Source organism: Equus przewalskii, chromosome 26, assembly GCF_037783145.1.
Source record: "Equus przewalskii isolate Varuska chromosome 26, EquPr2, whole genome shotgun sequence".
Taxonomy (NCBI): domain Eukaryota; kingdom Metazoa; phylum Chordata; class Mammalia; order Perissodactyla; family Equidae; genus Equus; species Equus przewalskii.
In genome coordinates this window covers 38,974,365-39,001,105 of record NC_091856.1, presented here as the reverse complement: position 1 = coordinate 39,001,105, position 26,741 = coordinate 38,974,365, and the positions used below count along the sequence as shown (strand labels likewise).

The following is a 26,741-nucleotide window of genomic DNA, read 5'->3' as shown; positions in this document are numbered from 1 at the left end:
ACATCCCTCTCTGAAGGCTGAGGATGCTGTTTTAAAACAAATCCATAATGTCATTCTCACAACTAAAATGTTGAACAGGCTCATATCATGATCCACCCAGCCAGTGTTCGTGTTTCCTCAGCTGCATTGTGAATGGGTTTTTTCAATACTTGTTAAATTTTTTTAGCAGACTTTATTTTTTAGAGCAGTTTTAAGTTCACAGCAAAATTGGGGAGATTGTAGAGATTTCCCATAGATCCCCCTGCCCATACACATGCACAGCCTCCCCCGTTATCAGCGTCCCCCCCAGATGTCCATTTATTGCAGTTGATGAAGCTACCCATCATTATCACAGAGTCCACAGATTACATTTGGGTTCACTCTTGGTGGTGTACATTCTGTGGGTTTGGACAATGTATAATGACATGTGTTCATGATTACGGTACTGTAAAGAGGGTTTTACTGCCCTAAAAATTCTCTGTGTTCTGCCTGTTCGTCCCTGCCCCCCCAACTGCTTACAACCACTGATCCTTTTACTGTCTCCATAGCTTTGCCTTTTCTAGAGTGTCATACAGTTGGAATTGTACATATGCAGCTTCTTCAGATTGGCTTCTTTCACTCAGTCATATGCATCTAAGGTTCCTCCTTGTGTTTTCAGGCCTTGATAGCTCATTTCTTTTTTTTTTTTTTAATGCTTGATTCCCCTTTTAAAAGAGACACTCATTTTATTTTATTTAATATTTATTTGTATTTTTGATGAGGCAGATTGTCGCTGAGCTAACATCTGTGCCAATCTTCCTCTATTTTATATGTGGGATGCCCCTACAGCGTGGCTTAATGAGCAGTGTGTAGGTTTGTGCCCAGGATCCGAACTGGTGAACCCTGGGCTGCAGAAGCGGAGCACGTGAACTTAACCACTGCGCCACCGGGCAGCCCCTCAATAACTCATTTCTTTTTAGTGCTGAATGATATTCCACTGTCTAGATGTACTACCATTTATTTATCCATCCGCTTACTGAAGGGCATCTTGGTTTCTTCCAAGTTTTGGCAATTATGAGTAAAGCTGCTATAAATATCTGTGTGCGGGTTTTTGTGTGGACCTAATTTTTCAACTCATCTGGGTAAATACCAAGGAAGATGATTGCAGGATCATATGGTAAAAGTATGTTTAGTTTTGTAGGAAACTGCCAGACTGTGTTCCAAATTGGCTGTGCTGTTGTGTGTTCCCACCAGCAATGGATGAGAGTCCCTGCTGCTCCACATCCTCACCAGCATGTGGTGTTTCCAGTGTTCTGGATTTTGTCCATTCTAATAGGTGTGTAGTAGTATCTCGTTGTTTTAATTTGCCCTTCCCTGATGACATGTGATGTAGCATCTTTTCATAGGCTTATTTGCCATCCGTATTCTTTGGTGAGATGTCCATTACAGCCTTTGGCCCATTTTTTAACCAAGTTATTTGTTTTCTTATTGTTGAGTTCTAAGAGTTCTTTGTTTGTTTTGGATAAAAATCCTTTATCAGATGTGACTTTTGCAAATATTTTTTCCCAGTCTGTGACTTGCCTTTTCATTCTCTTGACAGTGTCTTTCACAGGGCAGAAATTTTTAATTTTAATGAAGTCCAGCTTATCAATTCTTTTTCTAATGGATCATGGCTTTGGTATTGTAGTTAAAAAGTCATCACCCAAAGCAAAGTCATGTAAATTTTCTCCTATCTTCTAGGAGTTTTGTAATTTTGTGTTTTACTTTTGGGTCTATGATCCATTTTGAGTTAATTTTTGTGAAGAATGTAAGGTCTGTGTCTAGACTCATTTTTGCACGTGGATTTCCAGTTGTTCCAGCACCATTTATTGAAAAGGCTATCATTTCTCCCTTTTATTGCCGTTGCCCCTGTATCAAAGATCAGTTGACTATATTTATGGAGGGTCTACTTTTGGGTTCTCTATTCTGTTCCATTGGTCTTTTTGTCAATATTTCACCAATACCACACTGTTTTGATAACTGTCGCTTTACTGTAAATCTTTTATTGACAGGTAGTGTCAGGTTTCTGACCTTGTTCTTCACCTTCAATGTTGTGTTGGCTGTTCTGGGTCCTTTGTCTCTTCAGTATAAACTTTAGAATCAGTTTGTCAATATCCACAAAATAAATTGCTGGAATTTTGACTGGGATTGCATTGAATCTGTAGATCAAGTGGGAAAGAACTGACGCTGTGACAATATTGAGTCCTCCTATCCATGGACATGGTCTGTTTCTCTAATTATTTAGTTCTTGTTTGTTTTCTTTCATCAGAGTTGTGTAGTTTTCTCATAGAGATCTTGTACATATGTTGTTAGATTTAATACTTAAGTATTTCATTTTTTGGGGTGCTAATGTAAGTGTTATTGTGGTTTTATTTTCAAATTCCACTTGTTTATTGCTGGCATATAGGAAAGCAATTGACTTTTGTGTCATAACCTTGTATCCTGCTATAATTGCTTATTAGTTCCAAGAGTTTTTTTGTTGATTCTTTTGGATTTTCTACATAGACGATCATGCCATCTATGAATAAAGAGAGTTTTATTTCTTCCTTCCCAATGTGTATACATTTTATTTCCTTTTCTTGTCTTATTGCATTAGCTAGGATTTCCAGTGTGACAGTGAAACGGAGTGGTGAGGAGGTATCCTTGCCTTGTACCTGATCTTAATGGGAAAGCTTTGAGTTTCTCACTGTTAAGTGTTATGTTAGCTGTAGATTTTTTATAGATATTCTTTATCAAGTTGAGAGAATTCTCTCTTTGTAATTTACTGAGAGTTTTTATCATGAATGGGTGTTTGATTTTGTCAAATGCTTTTTCTTCATCTGTTAATAGGATCCTGTGGTTTTTCCTCTTTAGCCTATTGATGTGATGGGTTACATTAATTGATTTTCAAATGTTGAATCAGCCTTGTATAAGTGGGACAAGTCCTAGTTGGTTGTTTTGTATAATTCTTTTTATATGTTGTTGGATTCAGTTTGCTAATGCTTTATTGAGAATTTTTACATCTATGTTCATGAGAGGTATTGGTTTGTGATTTTCTTTTGTTATAATGCCTTTATCTGGCTTTGGTGTTAGGGAAAGGCTGGCCTCATAGAATGAGTTAAGAAGTATTCTCTCTGCTTCTATCTTCTGAAAAAGATTGTAGAGAATTGTCATAATTTCTTCCTTAATATTTGGTAGAATCTACCAGTTAACTCATCTAGTCCTGGTACTTTCTGTTCCGTAAGGTTGTTAATTGTTGATTCAATTTCTTTAATAGATATAGGCCTATTCAGATTGTCTCTTTTTGTGTGAGTTTTGGTGGATTATGTCTTTTAAGGAATTGGCTCATTTAATCTAGGTTATCAAATTTGTGGGCATAGGGTTGTTCATAGTATTCCTTTATTATCCTTTTAATGTCCATGGGATCTGTAGTGATGGCCCCTCTTTCATTTCTGATATTAGTAATTTGTGTCTTCTCTTTGTTTTCTTAGTTACCCTAACTAGAGGCTTATCAATTTTATTGATCTTTTCAAAGAACCAATTTTTGGCTTTGTTGATTTTCTCTATTGATTTCCTGTTTTCAATTTTATTGATTTCTGCCTAATTAATTTCTGTTCTAAATTTTATCATTTCTTTTCTTCTGCTCACGTTGGATTTAATTTGCTCTTCTTTTTCTAGTTTCCTAAGCAGAAGCTTAGATTATTGATATTAGATCTTCTTTTCTAATATGTGCTGTCAGTGTTACAAATTTACCTCAAAGCACTGCTTTCACTAGATCCCACAAATTTTGATAAGTTGTTTTTTCATTTTCATTTAGTTCAAAATATTTTCAAATTTCTCTTGAGATTTCTGCTTTGACCATGTGTTATTTAGAAGTATACTGTTTAATCTCCAAGTATTTGGGGGATTTTCCAGCTATCTTTCTGGGTTTTTTAAAATTTTATTTTTAAAAAATTTGTTATTTTTAAAAAATTTCCTTTTTCTCCCCAAAGCCCCCTAGTACATAGTTATATTTTCTAGTTGTGGGTCCTTCTAGTTGTGGCATGTGGGATGCCACCTCAGCATGACCTGATGAGCAGTGTCATGTCTGCGCCCAGAATCCAATACAGTGAAACCTTGGGCCGCCAAAGCGGAGCGTGTGAACTTAACCGCTCAACCATGGGGCCGGCCCCTATCTTTCTGTTATTGATTTCTAGTTTCATTCCATTGTGGTCTGAGAGCAGATATTGTACTATTTCTGTTCTTTTAAATTTGTGAAGGTGTGTTTTACGGCCCAGAACGTAGTCTATGTTGGTGAAGGTTCCATGGGAGTTTGAGAAGAATGTGTGTTCTGCTCTCATTGGACAAAGTGGTCTATAGATGCCGTTTGTATCCAGTCGATTGATGATGCTGTTGAGTTCAACTGTGTCCTTACTGATGTTATGCCTGCTGGTTCTGTCCATTTTTTTGAGAGGGGTGTTGAAGTCTCCAACTGTAATAATAGATGTGTTTGTTTCTCCTTGCAGTTCTATCAGTTTTTGCCTCACCTATTTTGATGCTCTGCTGTTAGGTGCATACACATTCTCTTTTGGATTGTTGTGTCTTCTTGGAGAATTGACTCCTTTGTCATTCATTATGCAATGCCCTTCTTTATCCTTGATAATTTTCCTTTTCTGAAGTCTGCTCTGTATGAAATTAATACATCTATTCCTGCTTTCTTCTGGTTAGTGTTAGCGTGGTATATCTTTCTCCAACCATCTACTTTTAATCTATATATGTCTTTATATTTAAAGTAGGCTTCTTGTAGTCAATGTCTGGATGGATCTTGTTTTTTTAGCTACTCTGACTATCTTTGTCTTTTAATTGGTGTCCTTAGACCATTGATGTTTAAAGTGATTGTTGATATAGTTGGATTAATACCTACCATATTTGTTATTGTTTTTCATTTGTTCCCCTTGGTCTGTGTTCCTATTTTTGTCTACCACTCTTTTTCTTCTTTTTGTGGTTTTAATTGAAAATTTTATGCGATTCCATTTTCTCTCCTTTCTTAGCTTATCTGTTATACTTCTTTTTTCAGTGGTTGCCCTACAGTGAGCAATGTACACTTACAGTCAGTCCAAGTCCTCTTTCTAATAACACAGTGACATAATAAGAAATATATATATTGGTCTCTGCCCTCAGTTCCTGACACAGAGCTCCTGAATCCTTGGAATTTGCTGGGTTCTAGGAAATGAGACAACTCTTCATAGGCTCCTGGATCTGGGCCTGGTCACCAGAAAGACGAAGCCATGGTCAGAAGCTTGGAGCTTTTAGCTCCACCGCCATCCTCCAGGGAGAGGAGGGAGACTGGAGATGGAGTTCAAAATCCGTTGTGCCTGTGTGATGAAACCTCCATGAAAATCCCTGAACTGTGGGGTTTGGAGAGTTTCTAGGTGGGTGGATACATGCACACTGGGAGGGTGGCACACCCCAGCTCCATGGGGACAGAAGCTCTTATGCTTGGGACCTTTCATGTCCTTCCCTATGCATGTCTTCATCTGGCTGTTCATCTGTGTCCTTTATCACATCCTGTATTATGTAGTAAACCAGTAAACGAGTTATGTGAGCCGTTCTGGCAAATTACTGAACCTCAGGAGGGGATTGTGAGAAGCCCTATTTATAGCCAAGCTGGACAGAAGTGTCGGGGACCCTCTACTTGCGATTGATATCTGAGGTAGGGGGAGTCTCGTGGGACTGAGCCCCTCTCCTGTGGGATCTGATGCTCACTCCAGGTAGTTGGTGTCGGAAATGAATCCTAGGGCACCCAGTTGGTGTTCAGAGAGTTGGAGAATTGCTTGGTGTGTGTGGGGAAAAAACCCACACATTTGATGTCAGAAATATTCAGTGTGTAGAGAAAAAGGGATTCTTTCCTTAATCGCTATACCACTTTGTAGGTAGTGCAAGTACCTTATAATAACAAAATAACCATAAACCCTCCCTCCGGTCCTTGCATGGTTGCTGTCTTTCATTTCCCCTGCATATAAATGGACGTAGTTGAGTACATTGTTGCATTTTCATTTTGAACAAACTTACCTGTTAGATCAATTAAGAATAAGAACAATGAAAAGTTTTACTTTACCTTGCTTCTTCCTTCTTTAACACTTTCCTTTATGGAGATCTGAGTTTGTGATCTGTGCCGTCTTCCTTTTCTCTAAAGAACTTCTTTTAACATTTCTTGCAAGGAAGGTCTATTGGCAACAAATTCTCTGGGGTTTTTTTTTTCTTTTTATTGAGTTCATAATAGTTTACATCATTGTGAAATTTCAGTTGTACGTTATTTCCTGTCTGTCACCACATAAGTGCTCCCTTTCACCCCCTGTGCCTACACCCACTCCCCTTCCTCTGGTAACCACTGAACTGTTTTCTTTGCCCATGTGTTTGTTCATATTCCACATATGAGTGAAATCATATGGTGTTTGTCTTTCTCAGTCTGGCTTATTTCACTTAGCATAATTCCCTCCAGGTCTTTCCATGTTGTTGTAAATGGGATGACTTTGTCTTTTTTTGTGGCTGAGTACTAGTCCATTGTATTTATATACCATATCTTCTTTATCCAATCATCAGTGGTTGGACACTTGGGTTGCCACGTCTTGGCTATCGTGAATAGTGCTGCAGTGAACACAGGGGTGTATATGTTACTTTGAATTGTTGATTTCAAGTTGTTTGGGTAGATACCCAGTAGTGGGATAGCTGGGTCATATGGTAATTCTATTTTTAGTTTTCTTGAGGAATCTCTATGGTGTTTTCCATAGTGGCTGCACCAGTTTGCATTCCCACCAGCAGTGTACGAGGGTTCCCTTCTCTCCACACCCTCTCCAACATTTGTTATTTTTAGTCTTAGTGATTATAGCCATTTTAACAAGTGTAAGGTGGTATCTTAGGGTAGTTTTGATTTTCATTTCCCTAATGATTAGTGATGTTGAACATCTTTTCACATGTTTATTGGCCATCTGTATATCTTCTTTGGAAAAATGTCTCTTCATATCCTCTGCCCATTTTTTTTTTTTTTGGTTTTTATTGTTTTTTTTTAATTTTTATTGAGATTACGGCAGTTTACAATCTTGTGAAATTTCAGTTGTACATTGTTGTTTGTCAGTCATGTTGTAGGTGCACCACTTTACCCTTTGTGCCCACCCCACCCCCCTTCCCCTGGTAACCACCAATCAGTTCTCTTTGTCTACATGTTTAACTTCCACATGCGAGTGGAGTCATACAGAGATTGTCTTTCTCTATCTGGCTTATTTCACTTAACATAATTCCCTCAAGGTCCATCCATGTTGTTGTGAATGGAACGATTTTATTCTTTTTTATGGCTGAGTAGTATTCCATTATACACACACACACACACACACACACACACACACACACACCCCCATATCTTTGATCAGTTGTTTATTTTCTTATTGTTCAGTTGTGTGAGTTCCTTATATATTATGGAGATTAACCCCTTGTCAGATACATGATTTCCAAATATTTTCTCCCAGTTGGTGGGTTGTTTCTTTGTTTTGATTCTAGTTTCTTTCAAATTCTCTCGGTTTTTGTTTGTCTAAGAAAGTCTTTATTTCTCCTTCACTTTTGAAGGATAATTTCACAGTGTACAGAACTTTGGCTTGGTGGTTTTTTTCTTTCAACACTTTAAATATTTCAGTCCACTCTCTTGCCTGCGTGGTTTCTGAGGAGAAGTCAGATGGAATGCTTATCTTTTTCCTCCATTGATAAGGTATTTTCACCTCTGGCTTCTTGCAGGGATTTTTCTTTATCCGTGACTTTCTCTAATTTGAATATGATATGCCAAGGTATAGTTTCTCTGCTTGGTGTTCTCTGAGCTTCCTGTGGTTTAGTGTCTGACATTAATTTCAGTCATTAGTGCTTCAGTGTTTCTTTTGTTTCTTTCTGTCTTCTCCTTCTGGAATCCCCATCATGCATATGTTACACCTTTTGTAGTTGACCCACAGTCCTTGGATATTCTGTTCTGTTTTTATCAGTCTTTTTTCTCTCTGCTTTTCAGTTTTGGAGGGTTCTGCTGACATGCTCTCCAGTGTGGAGATGCTCTCCTTAGCCGGAGCAGCCTGGACACCGGGTGTGAAGAGGCATCCATTGCAGTCTGTGCTCCTGACCTGGAGCGTGTGGCTTGTATGGAAGAGGGCATCCCACCCTTGTTCTTGCCAGTTGGTCCAGCACCGTTCATTAAATAAATCACCTTTCTCACTGAAATGAAATCCTCTCTCTGTTACATAAGTTCACAAAAATGTTGATGTGCATTTCTGATTTTCTGTCTGTCCCACGATGTTCTGTGTGTCCTGTGCCGATATCACCAGTTTGATATTGTGGCTTTACAGAGTGCCCTGGCATCTGCTGGGTCCCTGTTCGTGGTCGATCCCCAGAGGGTTTTATGTATTCTGTGCCCATGTGGCTCTGCCACTTTTGGAGCCAGGTGCAGCCTCCATTTAAACTTGTTTCTCTGTGCTCTTTGTGTTGACACTTGCATTTCTGTTTTTAGGACCCTTCACTGTTGGATGGCCGGGTGACCCTTCTCCATGTCCCTGGGGGCACGGTGGTGTCAAGGCAGGGAGACCAGGTGAGCGAAGAGCTGCGGGGTTCGAGGGAGTGGTCACCAAGGCTGCCCAGTCCTGTAGCCTGGTGCTGGACGGAGCTCGGAGGAGGCAGCCTCACTGTGGTCCAGCCTGGGTGTGTGCTGGACGCCCGATGCAGGGTCTGTTCTTCTATTCCTGGAGGGCTCTTTCCCTCAGGCTGTGAAGATGTCTACAGATGTGTCGAGGATCACTGGGCCTGTCCTCTTCACAGGAGTGGCACAGATCCCTGCTTGACATGTGTGCAGACACATGAGTGTTTACAAAGGGTCCTTACTGAGCTCACCAAGTCAGGTGCCGAAGAAATAATTTTGTTGTCTCAGTTTTCAAAACTAGATACAAATGAAAAGTAATTTTGTTTTTCGTAAATGAACCAAATTTCTGATCCTGAGAACCTTGCACTGCTCAGCAGGTGGTGGTGATCTCCAAAGCATCTGCCTCATGCAGCCCGTCTCTCCGGTCATGGCCGTCTGGCCCCTGCGTTAGCATGGTGGACAGTATTTGGTTTGCTTTGCTTTTAAAGCAGCTTTAGTGAGAAAGGTCTTCCTTGCTGGGAGAGCAGACCGAGCCTGGGTCTCCCACTTCTGCGCTGTTCCTCCACTGGAGCAGCAGCATCTGGGCCCGGGTGACCGCAGCTCCTGCCACGGTGCTGAGCTGAGCGCAGAGGTGGGGGCAGGGCATGGAGGACAGACCTGCCGGGCAGCAGGAGCCCATGGGTACCAGGACGGGAAGACGCAGAGGCCCCAGCCTGTGGGGAGCTGGGCACTTCAGGCCTCCTGAGGCCTCTCACGGAGACTTCCCCACAGGCGTCAGCAACCTTGTCCTCTCTCCCTCCCTCTTTTCTTTTTTCTCTTTGTCTTCACCATAAGCAAGAAAGACTTCTCCTTTTCCTCAGAGGAAGCACACTGCCGACTCTCCTGCACGGCTGGGAAGGCACTCTCCTCCCTTAGCAGGCCTCAGTCCTCTCCAGAACCTTCTGCAGCACTGAGCACCCAGGTGCCCCTCAGAGGCTGCGGCTGGAGCAACAGCTGGCCTCTGTCTGCCCCCTGGCCTCCCAGACCCTCAGGCAGCTCAGAGCCCATGAAGCACAATCAAGCCCCCCTGATTTCTGCACAAACCAGAGAGAAGGGGTCCGACTAGGGTAGGGTGAGCAGATCTGGAAGGAGGTTGTATGATGGACACAGTCAGCTGTGGTTGGCATCAAAGTGCCCTCATGGCATGTCTACAGACGTTGGACCCAAAATGCCCGTCACATGTGCATGGTGGTGTGGTATGGGGAGGGGTCTGCTGGCCGGTCTGGTGTCCACCCATTCACCAGCAAAGCCTGTCAGGGCTGCATGGAGAGAGAAGGCAGTACCCTCGGAGCTGCTCCGTGCTGCTGTTGCCTGGCAGCCAGGGACTCGGGGCCTGGGAGAGGCCCACCCAGCCACAGGCATGGCAGTGTGGGCTGACCAGCGTGCAGGCTGTGGGCCGCTTTTAAGGGAGAGGTTATGTCGTCATCTCTGGTGAACATTGAGCTGATCACGTATTTGGGTAGAACAGTTAAACACGTGGGCGCCAGGATGGAAAGCATGTGCGTCTGTGGCCAGGCTCACTGCTGTGGACCTACTGAAAAAGTAATCTCCTGTGTTGGCAACTAAATGATAAAACTATAGACATGCTGGAATATTTCCAGTGAGAGTCTGTGCCCAGGGCAAGTGACAGCAGCTTGCCTGGAGGCTCCTTGGCCCAGCCCGCTGCAGAGCCCGGGCCTTATGGGGTCCCCGGCTGACGCCTCTCGTTTGGCAGGATGTGAACATCCTCTTCGTGGTCTCGGGACTGCTGCACGTGTACCAGCGAAAGATCGACAGCGAGGAGGACACCTGCCTGTTCGTCACACGCCCTGGGGAGATGGTGGGCCAGCTGGCCGTGCTCACCGGCGAACCCCTCATCTTCACCATCAAGGCCAACAGGGACTGCAGCTTCCTCTCCATCTCCAAGGCACACTTCTATGAGTGAGTCCTGCCCTGTCCCCACTGCTGTCCGACTGCCAGGCTCCCGCCCTGCCCCGCGAGGCCTGGCTCCTCTATGTGGCGCTGCCTGGCCTTCTGAGCTCGTTGGTGTCACATGGGCTGTCGTGGGGCCCACACTGGGCGTCTCACAGGTCCTGCCCCTCACCCTGCTCACACTCGAGGAGACAGAGTCCAGGGAGAAAGGCAGGACAGGGGTGAGATGCAGGAAGGGGTGTTGTGCTGCAGGGCAGCCACCACGCCCCTCTGCCTCTGGAAGCTGAGGTGAGCTCGGGCTCCTTCTCAGGAAGGTGGTTAGTGTGGTCGTCTCCTTGGCTGGACGTAAACTGTGGTCAACCCCTGCCGGTCCCTCCAGGTGCAGACCTGTCCTTCGCCTGCCGGAGGAGCATGGGGCCCATGCCTTGCCTGATCCCTGTGTGTGTGTCATCTGTGTGTCTATGTGTGAGTGTCGATGTGTGTATATTTGTGTCCATGTGCACCCACATGTGTGTCCCTGTGTGTTTGTCATTTTTTATCTGTGTATGCCTATGTGTGTCTCTGTGTCTTTGTGTTCGTGTGTCCATGTGTCTGTCTGTGTATATCTGTGTGTGCCTGTGTGGTCTGTGTGTTTTTAAGTGTGTGTCTGTGTGTGTGCTCACAGCGTGAGTCCCCTGATATAGGCAGCTCCTGCCCTGCAGACTTCCTCCGACTGGTGCCCTGAGAAATCCCATGCCCCTGGGCTTTATATACCAGATTCACATCTCCCACCAAACTCCCTCCTGAGTTCAGGCTCGTGTGTTGGGCTGCCGTCCTGACGTTCCCCAAGATGTCTCAGGGGCTTCCACAATCTGACCTCCAAAGCAGAACTTCATATTTTCCCCCAATTTGCTCCTGTTCCTGTTTTTGTGATCCCAGCGACTGGTAGCTCCACTTGCCCCTTGCTCAGGCCTGAGTCACAGAGTCGTCCCAGCCCCTACACTCTCCATTGTCAGTCCAGCCTGACTGCAGCCTGTGAGCTGACCACTCCCCCTACTGCTGCCTTCCGGAAGCCTCCACAGTATAGTGGAGTGCCCTGCTTCTGCCTTAATCCTCAGCAGCTTGTTCACACATGGCAGCCAGGGAGACAGGCTGATCATGTTCCTGCTGGCCGGAGCCTGCCAGTGACTTCCATCACATCCACGATCGGCCTAGCACCTTTCCTTTTCCCGCTCAAGGCCCCGTGTGGTCTCTGCCCACCGACCTCTTGGTCACGTCCTCACTCCTGTGCCCTCCAATCAGCCCCCCAGCTCTCCCCACTCTGGTCTTCCTGGGACTGTCATGGGGCCAAGGGCTTTGCATCCCACTGCCAGTATTGGGGCCTTATGCATGGCCTGTGCTCCGAGGACATCCGTGGGGTAGGCAACAGCCTGGAGAGGGGCTCCAAAGGTTCTTCCAAAGCCGCTGGCCCCTGGGCACACATGGGCTGCAGTAGAGCAGGTGGCTGACCAGGTGCTCTGCCCTGTTCTAGCCCTTGGCCGGTATCTGCGTGCCCAGCTACATGGGCATTGTGGTTTGATAAGTGGGGTGCAGGTCCTGCCTACTGTCAAGCGCAGTGGTCTGGAGCGAAGGGTAGAGCGGTGGGAGTGGCTGTGTGACGTGGGGTGACTGGGCTGGCTTGGCAGGATCATGCGGAAGCAGCCAACTGTTGTGCTGGGCGTCGCGCACACCCTGGTGAAGCGGATGTCTTCCTTTGTGCGGCAAATTGATTTTGCGCTGGACTGGATGGAGGTGGAGGCGGGGCGCGCCATCTACAGGTAAGTGCACACTTTTCTGCCGTCTGTGCTGTCCTGACTGAAAGTAGGGCAGCTGTGAGCAGGGCTCAGGTGGGATGGAGACTGCTGAAAGGAGGGTGAGTCCCCTCTGGCTCTGCTCCCCGCGGCCACCCAGGAGCACGCTTTGTGGCCTCCTCCGGGCTTTTGTGCACACATGCACACACTCAGACACACGCTTTTTCATGAGCGTCTTTCCATATCAGTACATACGAATCCACACTGTCCTTTAAGATGAGCAACAGAAGCAGTGTGCAGACAGCGTCTGTGGAGGTTCTCTGTGCTGAACAGTCCCTGTGGCCTCAGGGGCATCCTTAGCTCCAGTGGAATGACAGCAGAATTCAGCCTCACACTCACCCAATCAGACAGACCTGTATTAGAGCTGTCAATTTTCATGGTACTAAAAATTGAAAGTAGGGCTTGGCCCAGTGGCGCAGCAGGTAAGTTCGCACACTCTGGCGGCCTGGGCTTTGCCAGTTTGGATCCCGGGCATGGACCTATGCACCGCTTGTCAAGCCATGCTGTGGCAGGTGTCCCACATGTAAAGTAGAGGGAGATGGCACAGATGTTAGCTCAGGGCCAATCTTCCTTAAAAAAAAAAAATTGAAACTAAGGAAATTTTAAGTATTTAATTTTTTTTTCCTGAGAAAGATTAGCCCTGAGCTAACATCTATGACAATCTTCCTCCCTTTTTTTTTTTTGCTTGAGGAAGATTAGCCCTGAGCTAACATCTGTGCCAATCTTCCTCTATTTTATATGTGGGTCACCGCCACAGCGTGGCTGACCAGTGGAGTAGGCCCATGCTCAGGATCCAAACTCGTGAACCCCAGGCCACCAAAGCGAAGCTCGCTGAACTTAACCACTACGCCACCAGGCTGGCCCCTAAACATTTCACTATTTATTTAAAAATCACAATAAACCTTTTACATGGTAGCATATGTATTTTTTAATGGAAAAATAACTACATTTTCCAAAACAAAACAATTTAGTAAGAAGACTGCATTCTTTTTTTTTGGTGAGGAAGATTTTCCCTGAGTTGACATCCGTTGCCAATCCTCCTCTATTTTGTATATGGGAGACCACCACATCATGGCTTGATGAGCGGTGTGCAGGTCTACTCCTGGGATCTGAACCCATGAACCCGGGCTGCTGAAGCAGAGCACACCAAACTTTAACCACTACACCACTGGGCTGGCCCCCAGACTGCGTTCTTTTTTTCTTTGCCACCTCCAGTGGCTGTGGGCTTCCCAGCGGTGCGCTGCTTACTCCCAGCAACCTCTGTCCCCACAGGCAGGGGGACAAGTCAGACTGTACCTACATCGTCCTCAGTGGCCGGCTACGCTCAGTGATCCGAAAGGACGATGGCAAAAAGCGCCTGGCGGGGGAGTATGGCCGAGGAGACCTCATCGGTGTGGTAGGGCCAGGCCCCCACCCCGCACCCTGCCTCGGGAGCCCTCATCCAGGGCGCAGGCCTTTCCTGTGTGGCCCCAGTGCTCCACCCACAGTTTTCAGGGTGGCTGGCCTGCCCCCAGCCTGGGCTGCAGCGCTAGGGGTGCATGAGCCGCAAGAGTTGCCTCCTGCAGGTCCCCAGGGAGAGTGGCTGGCTGGGTGCGGGGAGGCTTGAGAGTGGCCTCTTCGCCCTCCCCCAGAACAGGCCTGTCAAGGTGGTTCCTCCAAGACCCTTGTGTGTAGAATGAAGCCCTGAGTGAGTCACAGCTGACTTGCCTCTTCTTGGTGCCTTATAGGGCAGCCTGTCTGGGGGTGTGGGGGCCCCTTTGGCCTCTTGCAGGTTCTAGTGCTGCTGACAGTATGTCCACTTGCCAACGCTCACTGACGCTTCCTCCACCAGTGCAGGGGTGGGAGGATGAGCTCCTCTCCCTCCCATTTCTCACCTGCACGCCATGTTCTGGAAGGGCTGCCATGCACTCTGCTCTCCAGTTCTGGGCGCAACCAGCTGGGCCCTGCAGGGCTGGTGGGCATGAGCTGTGAGGCCCCAGCATCCCAGCTTCTCTTCCAGGTGGAGACCCTCACCCACCAGGCCAGGGCGACCACAGTGCATGCAGTTCGGGACTCAGAGCTGGCCAAGCTTCCGGCAGGAGCCTTAACATCCATCAAGCGCAGGTACCCACAGGTAAGGGCCCCTGTTCCAAGCTGCGTTAGGGAAGCAGGACATTCAGACTGAAATCATCATTGCCATGCAGTGGGTTGCATCCTGTACTAAGAGCCAGAGTGAGGTACAGATTGAAACATAACCTGGAACAGTCAGGTTTCATGGTTTGAAAGGAAATGTCAGCATGGACTAGCCCATAGGGATGAGGGCCTCAGGGCAGGTGGCCTGGGCACAGGCAGGAGGCGGGAGCAGCGTGTGGGGCCCAGCAAGTGAAGCTACCTGGCACCGCCATGTTCCTACGACTTCCCCCAGATGAGCCATCTCACAAGCGATATGTAAAACCAGTAAGGTTTGGGATTGGGGTTGGGGTTAGGGTTAGGATGTTTACAACAAGTGGGAACATGGCATGATGAAAGTGCAGTTTTAGATGGTGTGGGAGCTTTCCTACTCTCGCAACTCAGGAAAGGTGAAATTGAAATTTGGAGAGGGCGGATGTAGGCTCAGGCCAGCTGGCGGTTAGTTCAGGCAGCAAAATGAGGGGGGTTCGCCGTGCTTTGGGGGTAGTTGCTGTGGCTAGTTTTCTGATATTCGCCTCCCTGTCTCTAGGTAATAAGAGTGCAGCCAAGGAAATGGGGGAGTCTGTGACCTCAGGGGTCTGGAGGAGGTGGGACAGGGCTGCTGCTGGACAGAATCAGTAGTAGCGGCTGCCTGAGAAAGGACTGGCCTGAGGCAACTGTGAAGGCTCAGGCGCGCTCCTTCCCTGTTAGAATGCATGCACGTGTCCTGCAGATGTCTCCCTTCTAGAACATGGAAAATCTCCCGGTTTATTTTTGAAGTTAACATGACTTTAATACCAAAATTTGATAAAAATAAGGCAGAAAGCTTTTAATCATTTCTCTTAGTACCATAGCTATAAATACTCTAACTATTAGGAAATCAACTATAAAAACTATGTGTCTTATTAGGGTTTATTAAGGAATGTTAATCCAGTGTTGGAAAGTTATTAAAATATGCTTAATTATGGCAAGAATTAAAAGAGAAGCCCCTTACGATTATATCAAGATATTTGACAAAATTCAGCCATTACTAATAAACACTCTAAATAAAATAGGAGTGAAAGGAGACCTGTTAAATATAACAGAGACCGTTTATTCCAGACCACCAAAGTCTAGAACAAGACAGACTCCTCGTTAGCTAACACAAAAAGTTTAAAAAGTGAAATGACTGATATATATTTGGATAAGGACTAAAAATTATATTTGCAGATAATATATATCTTTTTTTACTAGAAAACTCCAAGGAAACAAACTACAAAAATTTGAAAGAGAAATTGGTAGAGTTCTGTGGATCAAGATCAACATACCCAAATCAAAAATTTCCTCTTGTCAACTTAAAAAGCAAATTTGCCTATTGCTTTACCCTCAAAATGAGTTTATTTGGGAATAGCCAAAAGAATTGCCATTTGGGACATACAAATGCAAACCACAGGCAAATCCAGACAACACAGGAGGGAGGAAAGGGGGAGAGAGAGGGTGGGGCTGCTCTAAAGGAAAGTCTATTGGGGGAGAGGAATAGATCAGGGCAGGAACGGCTTCCCATTGGCTGGGCTGTGGCATTTCTGGTTAGCTGAGCTGCAGCGTTTCTGATTGGCTGGGCTATGGTGTTTCTAATTGCCTGGGCTGCAGCATTTCTGATTGGCTGGGCTGTGACATTTCTGATTGGATGGGCTGTTGCCGGGTGGGAGAGAAGTCTTCCCTTGGAGGGAAAATGGTTGTCCTGCTTGTTTGAACTAGTTGGTGATGCATGGGCTGAGGCCTCCCCTGCAGGCCCACCCTACCCAGCTTAGTTTCGTTTTTCACTCATTTCACAGTTTGCACTTCAAATCCCCAGGTAGAAATGGAAAAGGAGCAGCCGTCCCAGTTAAAGTAGCAGCGTTCTTAAGAGATCAGTCAGGCAGATGCTGGCTTCTTGAGCAGGCGGCAGGAAGTGGCTGCAGGCCTTGCTATGTCCTGTGTGGGCTGGCCCAGTCCCATTACAGGGCAAGGCTTTTCACTCAGAAACCAGGTAAGGGATGTTTTTTTTGGACAGTGTAGAGTGCTTCCCTGGGGAAGCAGCTCGTGAGACCAGCTGGCTCTGAGGCCGGTACCCAAACGCCAGCATCTACAGGAGTCTTTCCTCGGGGCCGCCCCAGTCTCCTTGGTGGCACAAAGGAGCTGGCACCGGGAGAGGCTGGAGTCTCCCCTTGATGTGCTGCGTGGTTCTGGCTCCTGTGTTCACCCTTCCGTCTCTGGGCTGGTGCCCCTGCAATGACAACCCCAGGGGCTCTGTCTCCAGCCTCCTGGGATTGTGGGGGCTTTTGATTGCTCTGGTGATTTTGTCATTCATGCTGCTGCTGCTTCTTTTTCTTTGGCATCTGAGCTAACATCTGTTGCCAGTCTTTTTTTCCTTCTTCCCCCCAGAGCCTCCTAGTACATAGTTGTATATTCTAGTTATGAGTGCCTCTGGTTGTGCTATGTGGGATGCCACCTCAGCATGGCCTGTGGAGTGGTGGTGCCATGTTCATGCCCGGGATCCAAACCGACAAAACCCCACTGAAGTGGAGCTGTCAGAATCCCAGGCCACTGGAGTGGAGTGTGCAAACTTAACCACACGGGGCCAGCCCCTCATTCTTGCTTCTTTCCATGGTTACGGTCTGCGTTTCCTGTAAGGGAAAGCTTTCTGCTCTTCCCATGTATTTATTCATTGATTTTGTGTGTTGGTGTTGACTCAGGAGTCTTCTTTTACTATTAGAGGGTTTGTAATCCTTTGCTGTTGTCAACCTACAAAAATGGAAACCAGTTTAAGAGGCAAAGCATTTATTTGGGATCAAAGAATTGCAACTTGGGGAGCACAGATTCAGGTAGGAACCCAAATAGTGTCCTAGTAGAGAGTAAAATTCAGAGGCTCTTAAAGGCAAAGAGGGAAGGTTGTATTAGAAAGAATGTTAATTGGAGTTGTAGGCAGAGAGCTAGTCTTGGCTAAACACGGATTGACTGTTGATTCTATCTTTGAAAAGTCCACCATCCTGTTTTTGTGATCAGGATATCTGTTCTACTGACTTCTCCAATGATTGCTTGTAAAACAACTGCTGTTTTGGCCCAGCCCAAAGGTTTGGTCTAGTCTAAGGTTCAAGACAGCAAGGCAGTTTCTCTGGAAAGGCAGCTCCAACTCCATTTTAAAATGGCTCCACCATAGTCAACTTTGACACCATCATCTTTCATTTGGATATATGTTTCCCAAATTTGGCCCTGGGGGGCTCCTAGGGCTCCTTCCGACTACCCTTTTTGTTCCCTACCTTGGCACTGGTGGCTGCATTTCTGCCTGGAGCCGTGGTCCCTTTGGTGGAGCTGGGTCCTGGGGATGTTGGCCCACTCAGTGGGCAGAGCAAGGGACCATGGCAAGGGACCAAGATGAGCATCTCCCCATCAGCAGTGAGAACGTCTGCTCCCACATCCTGACCTATTTATTTATGAGCAAGTGCGGCCCCTCCCTCAGGACCACCCCCTACTGCCACAGAATGTCACTGTTGCCACCCCCTAAACAGACACTCCCACCCCACACCAGACTGCTGCTGTCCCCTCACACCCCTATCACTTCCAGTTCTTAGAACCCTCTTCTCTCTGTGTCCACTAGACCTGGGCTAGGGGCTGCCATGGGATGGGTGAAGTCCCCAGGCATTTCCATGGGAGCACCCAGTCTCACCCCAGGTCACCCAGCCCCACTCACCCTCCTGAGACTCACCAGAGGAGACCCCTTTCTTCCCTCCCTTGGCCTATGTCTTGTGGGGTGAATCGAATCTGATGGGACTCGAATCTGATGGCCCTGCTAATGTCTTGTTTAAGGACCAGGAGACCCCAACAGATGGCAGAATGCTCATCATGGTGGCTGGGGCCAGCTCGTGTGCCACCAGGAGCTTTGGGGTCACTGGGAGCAAGGGCGAGCAGGGCCATGTTCTGCCTGGGAGGCCACAGCTCCAGAGTGACTACTGGTTTGAGGGTTAGGGTATCCTAGAGGCTGGTGCCCTCGTCATCAGGAAATACCTCTCAGCTGCACCTTTTGAGGCCACTGCACAACACATGATGTGGTACTGTCCTGCCAGCAGTTTTGGGTGGCATGGTGTGGGGTGGGGCCCATGGGGCCCATGGTCATAACTGGCCCCTGGTTTTTGGTGATGCTCTGTAGAGTCAGATGCTTTGAGAGTCCTCAGATGGGGGCAGAAAAGGCCAACCACCACTGGAATGAGTGTGGGTCCTGTCGAGGCAAGCCCTGCTGTTGGGCCCTCCTGCTGAGGACAGAGGCTGGTCGTGCTCCCGTCGGCTGCCTCTTCTGCAGGGCTGCTCCCTCGTGGGCCCAGAAAAAGACCCTCTGCTCACACTCACTCCCTCGGGGGCCCCAGACCATCCCCATCTCCAGCAACCTTCCTGCTGCTTTCTACCTCTGCCTCAGCGCCTTTCTGTCTGCACAGTGGGGCCAGGGTCCTCCCACCCTTTGGGGGGTCATCCTCGGAGGGGGCTGCAGCTTTCAGCTTAAGCCAACACCCAAGTAGACCAGGCAAGCAAGCTGGAGTCTTCCTTCGTCCTGTCAGCAAGTTGAGTGGCAGCGCCTGGGTGTAGTGTGAGCTGACAGAGGAGTCAGTGCAACAGGGAGCTTACAGGGCTGGGCCCCAGCTTGTGCAGCTCACAGGAGCCCTGAGCCAGACCTGATGCTTCTTCTCTATCGCACAGCCGGTTGCTGCTGGGCTGCCCAACAACAGCTGGGGTGCGGTGGACACATGCTCAGAGCAACCAGGTGGGGGCTGCCCTGGTTGTGTGCTCTCCCGCAGGCATGTGCTCTCCTGCAGGCATCTAGCCTTGTCCTGGACTCTGGGCTGCACACTCTATGGTGGGTCGGTGAGCTCACCCCTGGCCCTCCAGCACAGGGAACCACCAGCCACACCCCCTGTGGTGGGGCTGCTCCCAGTCAGCCCCTGTCTCATCCTCAACAGCAACTGGCCACTTGCTGTCTCTTGGATTTCATATAAATGAAATAATACCAAACACAGTATTTTGTGTCTGGCTTCTGTTGCTGGGTTGGTATTTGAGGGATCCATGTTATTCTGGGTGTTGCTGACACGTTCTTTTTATTGTTACGTAATATTCCACTGTGTACCACAGCTCCTTGATCCACTCTCCCTTTGATGCGTATTTGGCTTGTTTCCAGTTTGAGGTTGTTATGAAAAGGCTGCTAAAAATGTTCTTGTATAAATATTTTTATGGCACATTTTTCATTTCTCTTGGTAGCTACCTAAGAGTGGACTTGCTGGGTGATAGAGCAGACATATCTAACTTTTAAAGAAATTGCCAACCAGTTCTGAGTCCCACCACCATGCTCTGCATCATCACCAGTGCTTAGAGTGATTATCTCCTTTGATGTTAGCTGTTCTCTTGGCAGGAAATGGCACCTGTTGTAGTTAGAATTTGCATTTCCCTGTTGAGTAAAGGTGTCGAGCACCATTTCATGTGTTCATTGGCCTACTTTGAAACTTTTTCACTTGGTATAGAAATGATCACTTTTTAAATTAGCTTTAACTTAGAATTATTATTAATTTGTAATTGTGAGAATTATATCGTGGTTATGTTTTTAAAGGCTCTTAGATTTTAGAGGTACAAATTCAAATGTTAATGGATAAAATGCTATGTTTGGGATTGGCTTCAAAAATTTTCAGGTTGTGTGTGTGATGTGAGATGATTGGAGCTGGGTGATGGGAAAGTGGGGTTCACTGTACTTGTCTCTCTGCCTTTGTGTGTGTCTGGAATTTTCCATAACAAAATGCAGTTTTTTAATTAGCTCCATTTAAGAGTTTGATGCTTGATTAGTTATATATAAACCAGACTCCTTTTTAGCTTCTGTTTTGGACCACTCTGCTCAAACTATTTTTTAACTCACATCCTAAAATTTGGAGAGTTTCACTTGCATCTTCTGTGGGTCTTTGGCTCCAGGCATCCTGGGGGTAAAAGTGGATCTCTGAGTTAGCTTTCAGGGGGAGGGCTGGCTGGCAGGGGCCAGGGGCCGCTGGTTCCTGTAGCATAAGGTCTCAGTCAACTGTGTCCAGAGTCAGCCCCAGAGCTCTCAGCTATAGACGGACAGGAAGCAAACCAGAGGCTGAGGCTTGGGAAGGCAGAGTGCAGGATGTCGATGTAAATAACCCATAATCAATCTATAAATCAAAATTGAGGTGAGATTATTATGAACCAGGTTTGAGGAGTGTGACCCGGGGCTTTCCTTCCCCAAGGAAGGCAGGGCACCAAGGAGTGGGTGTACAGAGTGGTTATATACAGTCTTGGAACAAAGAGCATTCATCACGTATGACAGGAATGTCTCTTTACTGCTGTCACGAGATGCTCAGCTGGCACAGCACGTCAGTGGTCAGCAGGTCAGTGGTCACAAGGTGAGACAGCAGATCGGTAATTAATCCTTAGTTTCCAGGAAGAGATGCTTGTCCTTAAAGACATGCCAATGTAGGGGAAGCTACATCCCTGTCTTTAAGGGTGTCATTCTTGTCTTTGGAACATAGTAAATGTTTTAAAGCAGATGTACAATGCATGCTTAACAGGCCACGTCAGGTCCTTTTGGAAAAACAAGGTCAGGCCAAATTAGTTTTAAACCAAATGGCTTCCTCATATACTCCAATATGTCCTATTGCTTTTGATTTATTTGTCAAGGAACAGAAGCAGCATTTGCCTTAGGAGCAGTATCAAAATTACGTCGTCAGTGCTTTCAACTTGCTATCCTAGATAATTTCAGTTTTGTTGAAGCTGACAGCAGCTTCTCTTTTCACACTGATCCTGCACTGTATCTAAGAGTCACAGTAATAGGCTGCCTGTACAGTACATCCTCTGTCATGTTGTAAACTTTAGCAATTAAAAAATATCTAACTCACTTTATTTTTATACAAAAGTATTTAAAAGTAAATTGCAGATATTTTGACGTTCCAACCTTAAATACTTCGGTCTTTGACTCTAAAAATTTAGTATTAATATAACCAACAATAGCATTATTATGTTGTCAACTTAAAAAGCAAATTTGCCTGTTATTTTATCTCAAAACGAGTTTTTTCAGAAATAGCCAAAAGAATTGCAATTCAGGATACGCATACTATGGTGAACCATAAGCAAATCCGGAGAACACAGGAGGGAGCTGCTTTTATAGAGAAAAGGGGGAGAGGGCGGGGCTGCTCTAGAGGGAAGTCCACTGGGGGAGAGGAACAGATCAGGACTACAGCAGCTTCTCATTGGCTGAGCTGCGGCATTTCTGATTGGCTGGGCTGTTGCCAGGTGGGAGAGTAGTCTTCCCTCAGTGTTAAAGTGGTTGTACTTCCTGTTTGGAGTAATTGACGTGCACCATGCGGTGAGGGCTCCTCTGCAGGCCGCCCTGTACAGTGTAGTTAGGTTTCTTTATTATTTCCCACAATATTTAAAATGTGGTATTTCCCGAGTATTATGTAATGCCCTGCCCATGTGTCCCCCAGGCCAGGTGCTCAGGAGTGAGTGGTGAGCCCCTGGCTCTGGGGAAGCCCCTCAGGGCCTGAGGGACACCTCTCCTGTCCTGTCATGCCTGCCACGTGGTCATGGTTTTCCCTGGTGTCGGCCCAGGTTTCCTGCCTTGGATGTGAGAGGAGCAGCCAGGGGTGCAAGGTCGTAGGGCATGTTCCCCTCACACCTGCCAGCCGGCCGCAGGGTCAGGTAGGTCCCAGTTCCCGGGACCAGACGGCTGACCCCAGTGCCTGCCCAGGCCCAGAGCAAGTTACAGCTGTGATGGTGTGAAAACGTGGATTCAAGGTACTTGCTTTTTGGTTTAAAATGTGTGGTTTGGGGTCTCAGTTCTTTCTGTGCCCCCAGGTTGTGACTCGGCTGATTCACCTCTTGGGCGAGAAGATCCTGGGCAGCCTTCAGCAGGGAACTGCAACAGGTGCGTCTCCGGGCCTGGCACCTGAGAGCCCTGCCCACCTCACTCAAATCCCAGCCCACTTCACCCATAGCTCCGCCCACCTCACTTAGTGCCACGCCTGCCTCACCCAGAGCCCCGCCCACCTCACTGGAGCCACACTCATCTCAGCCGTGCTCATCTCACTCAAGGCCCCTCCCACCTCACTTAGCGCCTCGCCCACCTCATGAGCCCCACCCAGCTCGCCCAGAGCCCTGTCGCATCCCCCAGAGCTGTGCTCGCTGCTGCCGGGAGCCCCGCCTCCCTCAGTGAAGTCCCAGCACCTTGCCTCGTGCCCCACGTGCGCTGAGCCCTGCCCACATGGCTGGCGCCCCGCCCACCAGCCCCGCACTCTGAGCTTGTTGAGGCTGCTGGGATTTTGGCAGCCAGAGAACTTGCTGAAATACACGTTGGTGTGGGCAGCACTGGGCAGGCTCTAGTCTTTGAGCTCCCTCTCCCGGCTGTGCTTGTTGGCTCGCGGGACAGAGGCAAAGGAGTCTATATGGATGGCGTGGACCTGTGCTGAGCAGCAAAGATGGTGACTCTTCTAGAATGTTAGGAGTTTTTCTGTCTCACCTTACCTATCCTCTTCTAGTTCTTTTTTTATTGCAGTAACATTGGATTATAACATTATATAACTTTCAGGTATACATTGTAATATATTTTGAATTCTGTGTAGATTACATCATGTTCACCACCTGAAGACTAATTACCATCCAGCACCACAAACATGTGCCTAATCACCCCTTTTGCCCTCCTCCCTCCCCCCTTCCCCCATGGTAACCACCAATCCAATCTCTGTTGCTATGTGTGTGTTTGTCATTGTTTTTATCTTCTACTTGTAAGTGAGATCATATGGTATTTGACTTTCTCCCTTTGAGTTATTCCACTTAGCATAATACCCTCAAGGTCCACCCATGGTGTCACAAATGGCCGGATTTCATCATTTCTTATGGCTGAGTATTATTCCATTGTGTATATATACCGCATCTTCCTTATCCATTCCTTTGATGGGCACCTAACGTTGCTTCCAAGTCTTGGCTATTGTGAATAATGCTACGATGGTAGGGGTGCATGTATCCTTATGCATTCTTGTTTTCATGTTCTTTGGATAAATACCCAGCAGTGGAATAGCTGGATCATACGGTAGATCTATTCTTAATTTTCTGAGGAAACTCCATACTGTTTTCCATAGTGGCTGCACCAGTTTGCACTCTCACCAGCAGTGTACAAGGGCTCTTCTAGTTTTTTTTTTTTTTTGAGGAAGATTAGCCCTGAGCTAACATCTGCTGCCAATCCTACTCTTTTTGCTGAGGAAGACTGGCCCTGAGCTAACATCCATGCCCATCTTCCTCCACTTTATATGTGGGACACCTGCCACAGCATGGCTTGCCAAGCGGTGCCATGTCCACATCCAGGATCTGAACCAGCGAACCCTGGGCCGCCAAAGCAGAACGTGCGAACTTAACCGCTGTGCCACCGGGCTGGCCCCTGTTCTTCTAGTTCTAATTATGAGAAAGTGCCTTCTTCAGGAGCCACTCACTATGAGCTCTAGGCTCACTGGCCTCAGACAGTTTGAGGACTGTGATTGCGCCATCTGAGTCTCTCCTGGTCAAGAGTGTGGGATTCCAGCCTTCTTGCTGTTTGATGACCACCTTCTTGCTTTGGCCTGTCCTCTCTGCCCTGAGCACCTGTCAGGAGAGCCTTGCCTCCCTCTACCCCAAGCCACCACCCCAGCGTCACATCCCTGACCCCCGTCCACCCCCAGTGTTCTCAACTCCTCAGTGCCCATTTTCCGCTTCTCCCAGCACTTGTTGCCACCTGACACGTCGCATGTCTTCCTAGTTAGCTCATTTATTGTCTGTCTGCAGCACCAGTGAGCGAGCTACAGCGGGGCCAGACTCTGTCTCTTGTCTCCAGTGGTAACCTAGGCACAGAACTGAACGTTCATTGAAGGCATGAAGGGTGGGCACGTGTGCCATGTGGAGGCAGCCAAGTGGGGTGGGCACCACCCCATTACACTCATCTCAGCTAACCACATCTGCACAGACCGCTTCCAAAAGAGGTCACCTTCGGAGGTTCCTGGTGGACATGAAGGGTGGACACGTGTGCCATGTGGCGGCAGCCAAGTGGGGCGGGCACCACCCTATTACACTCATCTCAGCTAACCACATCTGCACAGACCGTTTCCAAAGGAGGTCACATGCGGAGGTTCCTGGTGGACATGAATTTTTGGGAGTTGCTGTTTAATACGTCGTATATCTTTTTTTGTTTTACTTTTAACCAACATGCATGGTTGTGTTTGAAGTGAGTTTCTTGTAGAAAGCACACGAAACTTTCTTGTAGAAAGTTGGGTCATGTTTTTCTCATTCCTTCTGATAATCTGTGTTATTTGTGTTCAGACCATTTACATTTAATGTGATTATTCATATATTAGGATTTATGTCTGTCATTTTATTTGTTTTCTGTTCTCCCCCCTTTTTTTTTCAGTGTTACTCTAATTCCTCTTTCCCATCCTTTTTTTTTTTTTTTTTTTTTTTTTAAAGATTTTATTTTTTCCTTTTTCTCCCCAAAGCCCCCCGGTACATAGTTGTGCACTCTTCGTTGCGGGTTCCTCTAGTTGTGGCATGTGGGACGCTGCCTCAGCGTGGTCTGACGAGCAGCGCCATGTCCGCGCCCAGGATTCGAACCAACGAAACACTGGGCCGCCTGCAGCGGAGCGCGCGAACTTAACCACTCGGCCACGGGGCCAGCCCCTTTCCCATCCTCTTTTGAGTTGCTTGAATGTTTTTGAGTATTCCATTTTTATTCGGTTGTGGTTTCCAGTACATTTCTTCATACACTATTTTCAGTAATTGCTCTAGGGATTGCCATACTCATAATTAACTTATCCTTGTTTTTTAAGATCAACGTTTTATAACTTTAAGTGGAATGTGGAAACCTTATCACTGTTTAGGTCACTTTATTCTTCACTTTTGTTGTCTTAAATAATACTGCTACAAACATTGAAAACTCCCTCACACAGTGTTACAACGTTTCCTTTCAGCCATCAAACACAAGGTTTAAAACTTGAGAGGAGTATAGTCTATGATCTTTACCATTTCTGTCGCTCATTGTTCATCCTGGTGTTCGAAACTTCCTCCTGGTATCATTTCCTTCCTTTGTAGTAGTCCTTTTAGAGCAGGTCTGCTGCCTACAAATTCTCTTAATTCTTCTTTGTCTGAGAATGTCTTTACTTCACCTTCATCCTGAAGGTTATTTTTTGCTGGATGTGCAGTTCTGTTTTGACCATCCTTTTATTTCAGCACTTTAAAAATTTCGTGCCAGTTCCTTCTGGCCTCCATTACTCCTAGCAAGGTTCTGTCATTTGAGCTGTTCTCGGTTAACTGGCATGTCCTTTCTCTCTGGCACTGTCCTAGCAAGGTTCTGTCATTTGAGCTGTTCTCGGTTAACTGGCATGTCCTTTCTCTCTGGGGCTGTCCTAGCAAGGTTCTGTCATTTGAGCTGTTCTCAGTTAACTGGCATGTCCTTTCTCTCTGGCGCTGTCCTAACAGGGTTCTGGCATTTGAGCTGTTCCTGGTTAGGTGGCATGTCCTTTCTCTCTGGCGCTGTCCTAGCAAGCGTTCTGGCATTTGAGCTGTTCCCGGTTAGCTGGCACGTCCTTTCTCTCTGGGGCTGTCCTAGCAGGGTGCTGGCATTTGAGCTGTTCCCGGTTAGCTGGCACGTCCTTTCTCTCTGGGGCTGTCCTAGCAGGGTGCTGGCATTTGAGCTGTTCCTGGTTAAGTGGTGCCTCCTTTCTCTCTGGTGCTGTCCTCGCAAGGGTGCTGGCATTTGAGCTGTTCCCGGTTAGCTGGCATGTCCTTTCTCTCTGGCGCTGTCCTAGCAGGGTGCTGGCATTTGAGCTGTTCCTGGTTAGGTGGTGCCTCCTTTCTCTCTGGTGCTGTCCTCGCAAGGGTTCTGGCATTTGAGCTGTTCCCGGTTAGGTGGCGCGTCCTTTCTCTCTGGCACTGTCCTAGCAGGGTTCTGTCATTTGAGCTGTTCCCGGTTAGCTGGCACGTCCTTTCTCTCTGGCGCTGTCCTAGCAGGGTTCTGGCATTTGAGCTGTTCCCGGTTAGCTGGCACATCCTTTCTCTCTGCCGCTGTCCTAGCAGGGTGCTGGCGTTTGAGCTGTTCCCGGTGAGGTAGTGCATCCTTTCTCTCTGGTGGTGTTCAAGATGCTTTTGTCTTTAGTTTTTTATAAATCTGATTT

At 47.2% G+C, this 26,741-nt stretch overlaps 1 protein-coding gene across 49 annotated transcripts in view; it reads left to right on the top strand.

The window, feature by feature from the left end:
• Positions 1–26,741, top strand: part of PNPLA7 (patatin like phospholipase domain containing 7) — an 88,953-nt gene that overhangs the window by 30,090 nt on the left and 32,122 nt on the right. For all 49 annotated transcript variants that reach the window (XM_070594773.1, XM_070594780.1, XM_070594778.1 and 46 more), the window contains 6 exons: positions 8,495–8,572; positions 10,374–10,579; positions 12,235–12,366; positions 13,672–13,795; positions 14,399–14,512; positions 22,408–22,477. In XM_070594773.1, the coding sequence (XP_070450874.1) occupies positions 8,495–8,572; positions 10,374–10,579; positions 12,235–12,366; positions 13,672–13,795; positions 14,399–14,512; positions 22,408–22,477 (724 nt within the window). The remainder of the gene's footprint in view (positions 1–8,494; positions 8,573–10,373; positions 10,580–12,234; positions 12,367–13,671; positions 13,796–14,398; positions 14,513–22,407; positions 22,478–26,741) is intronic.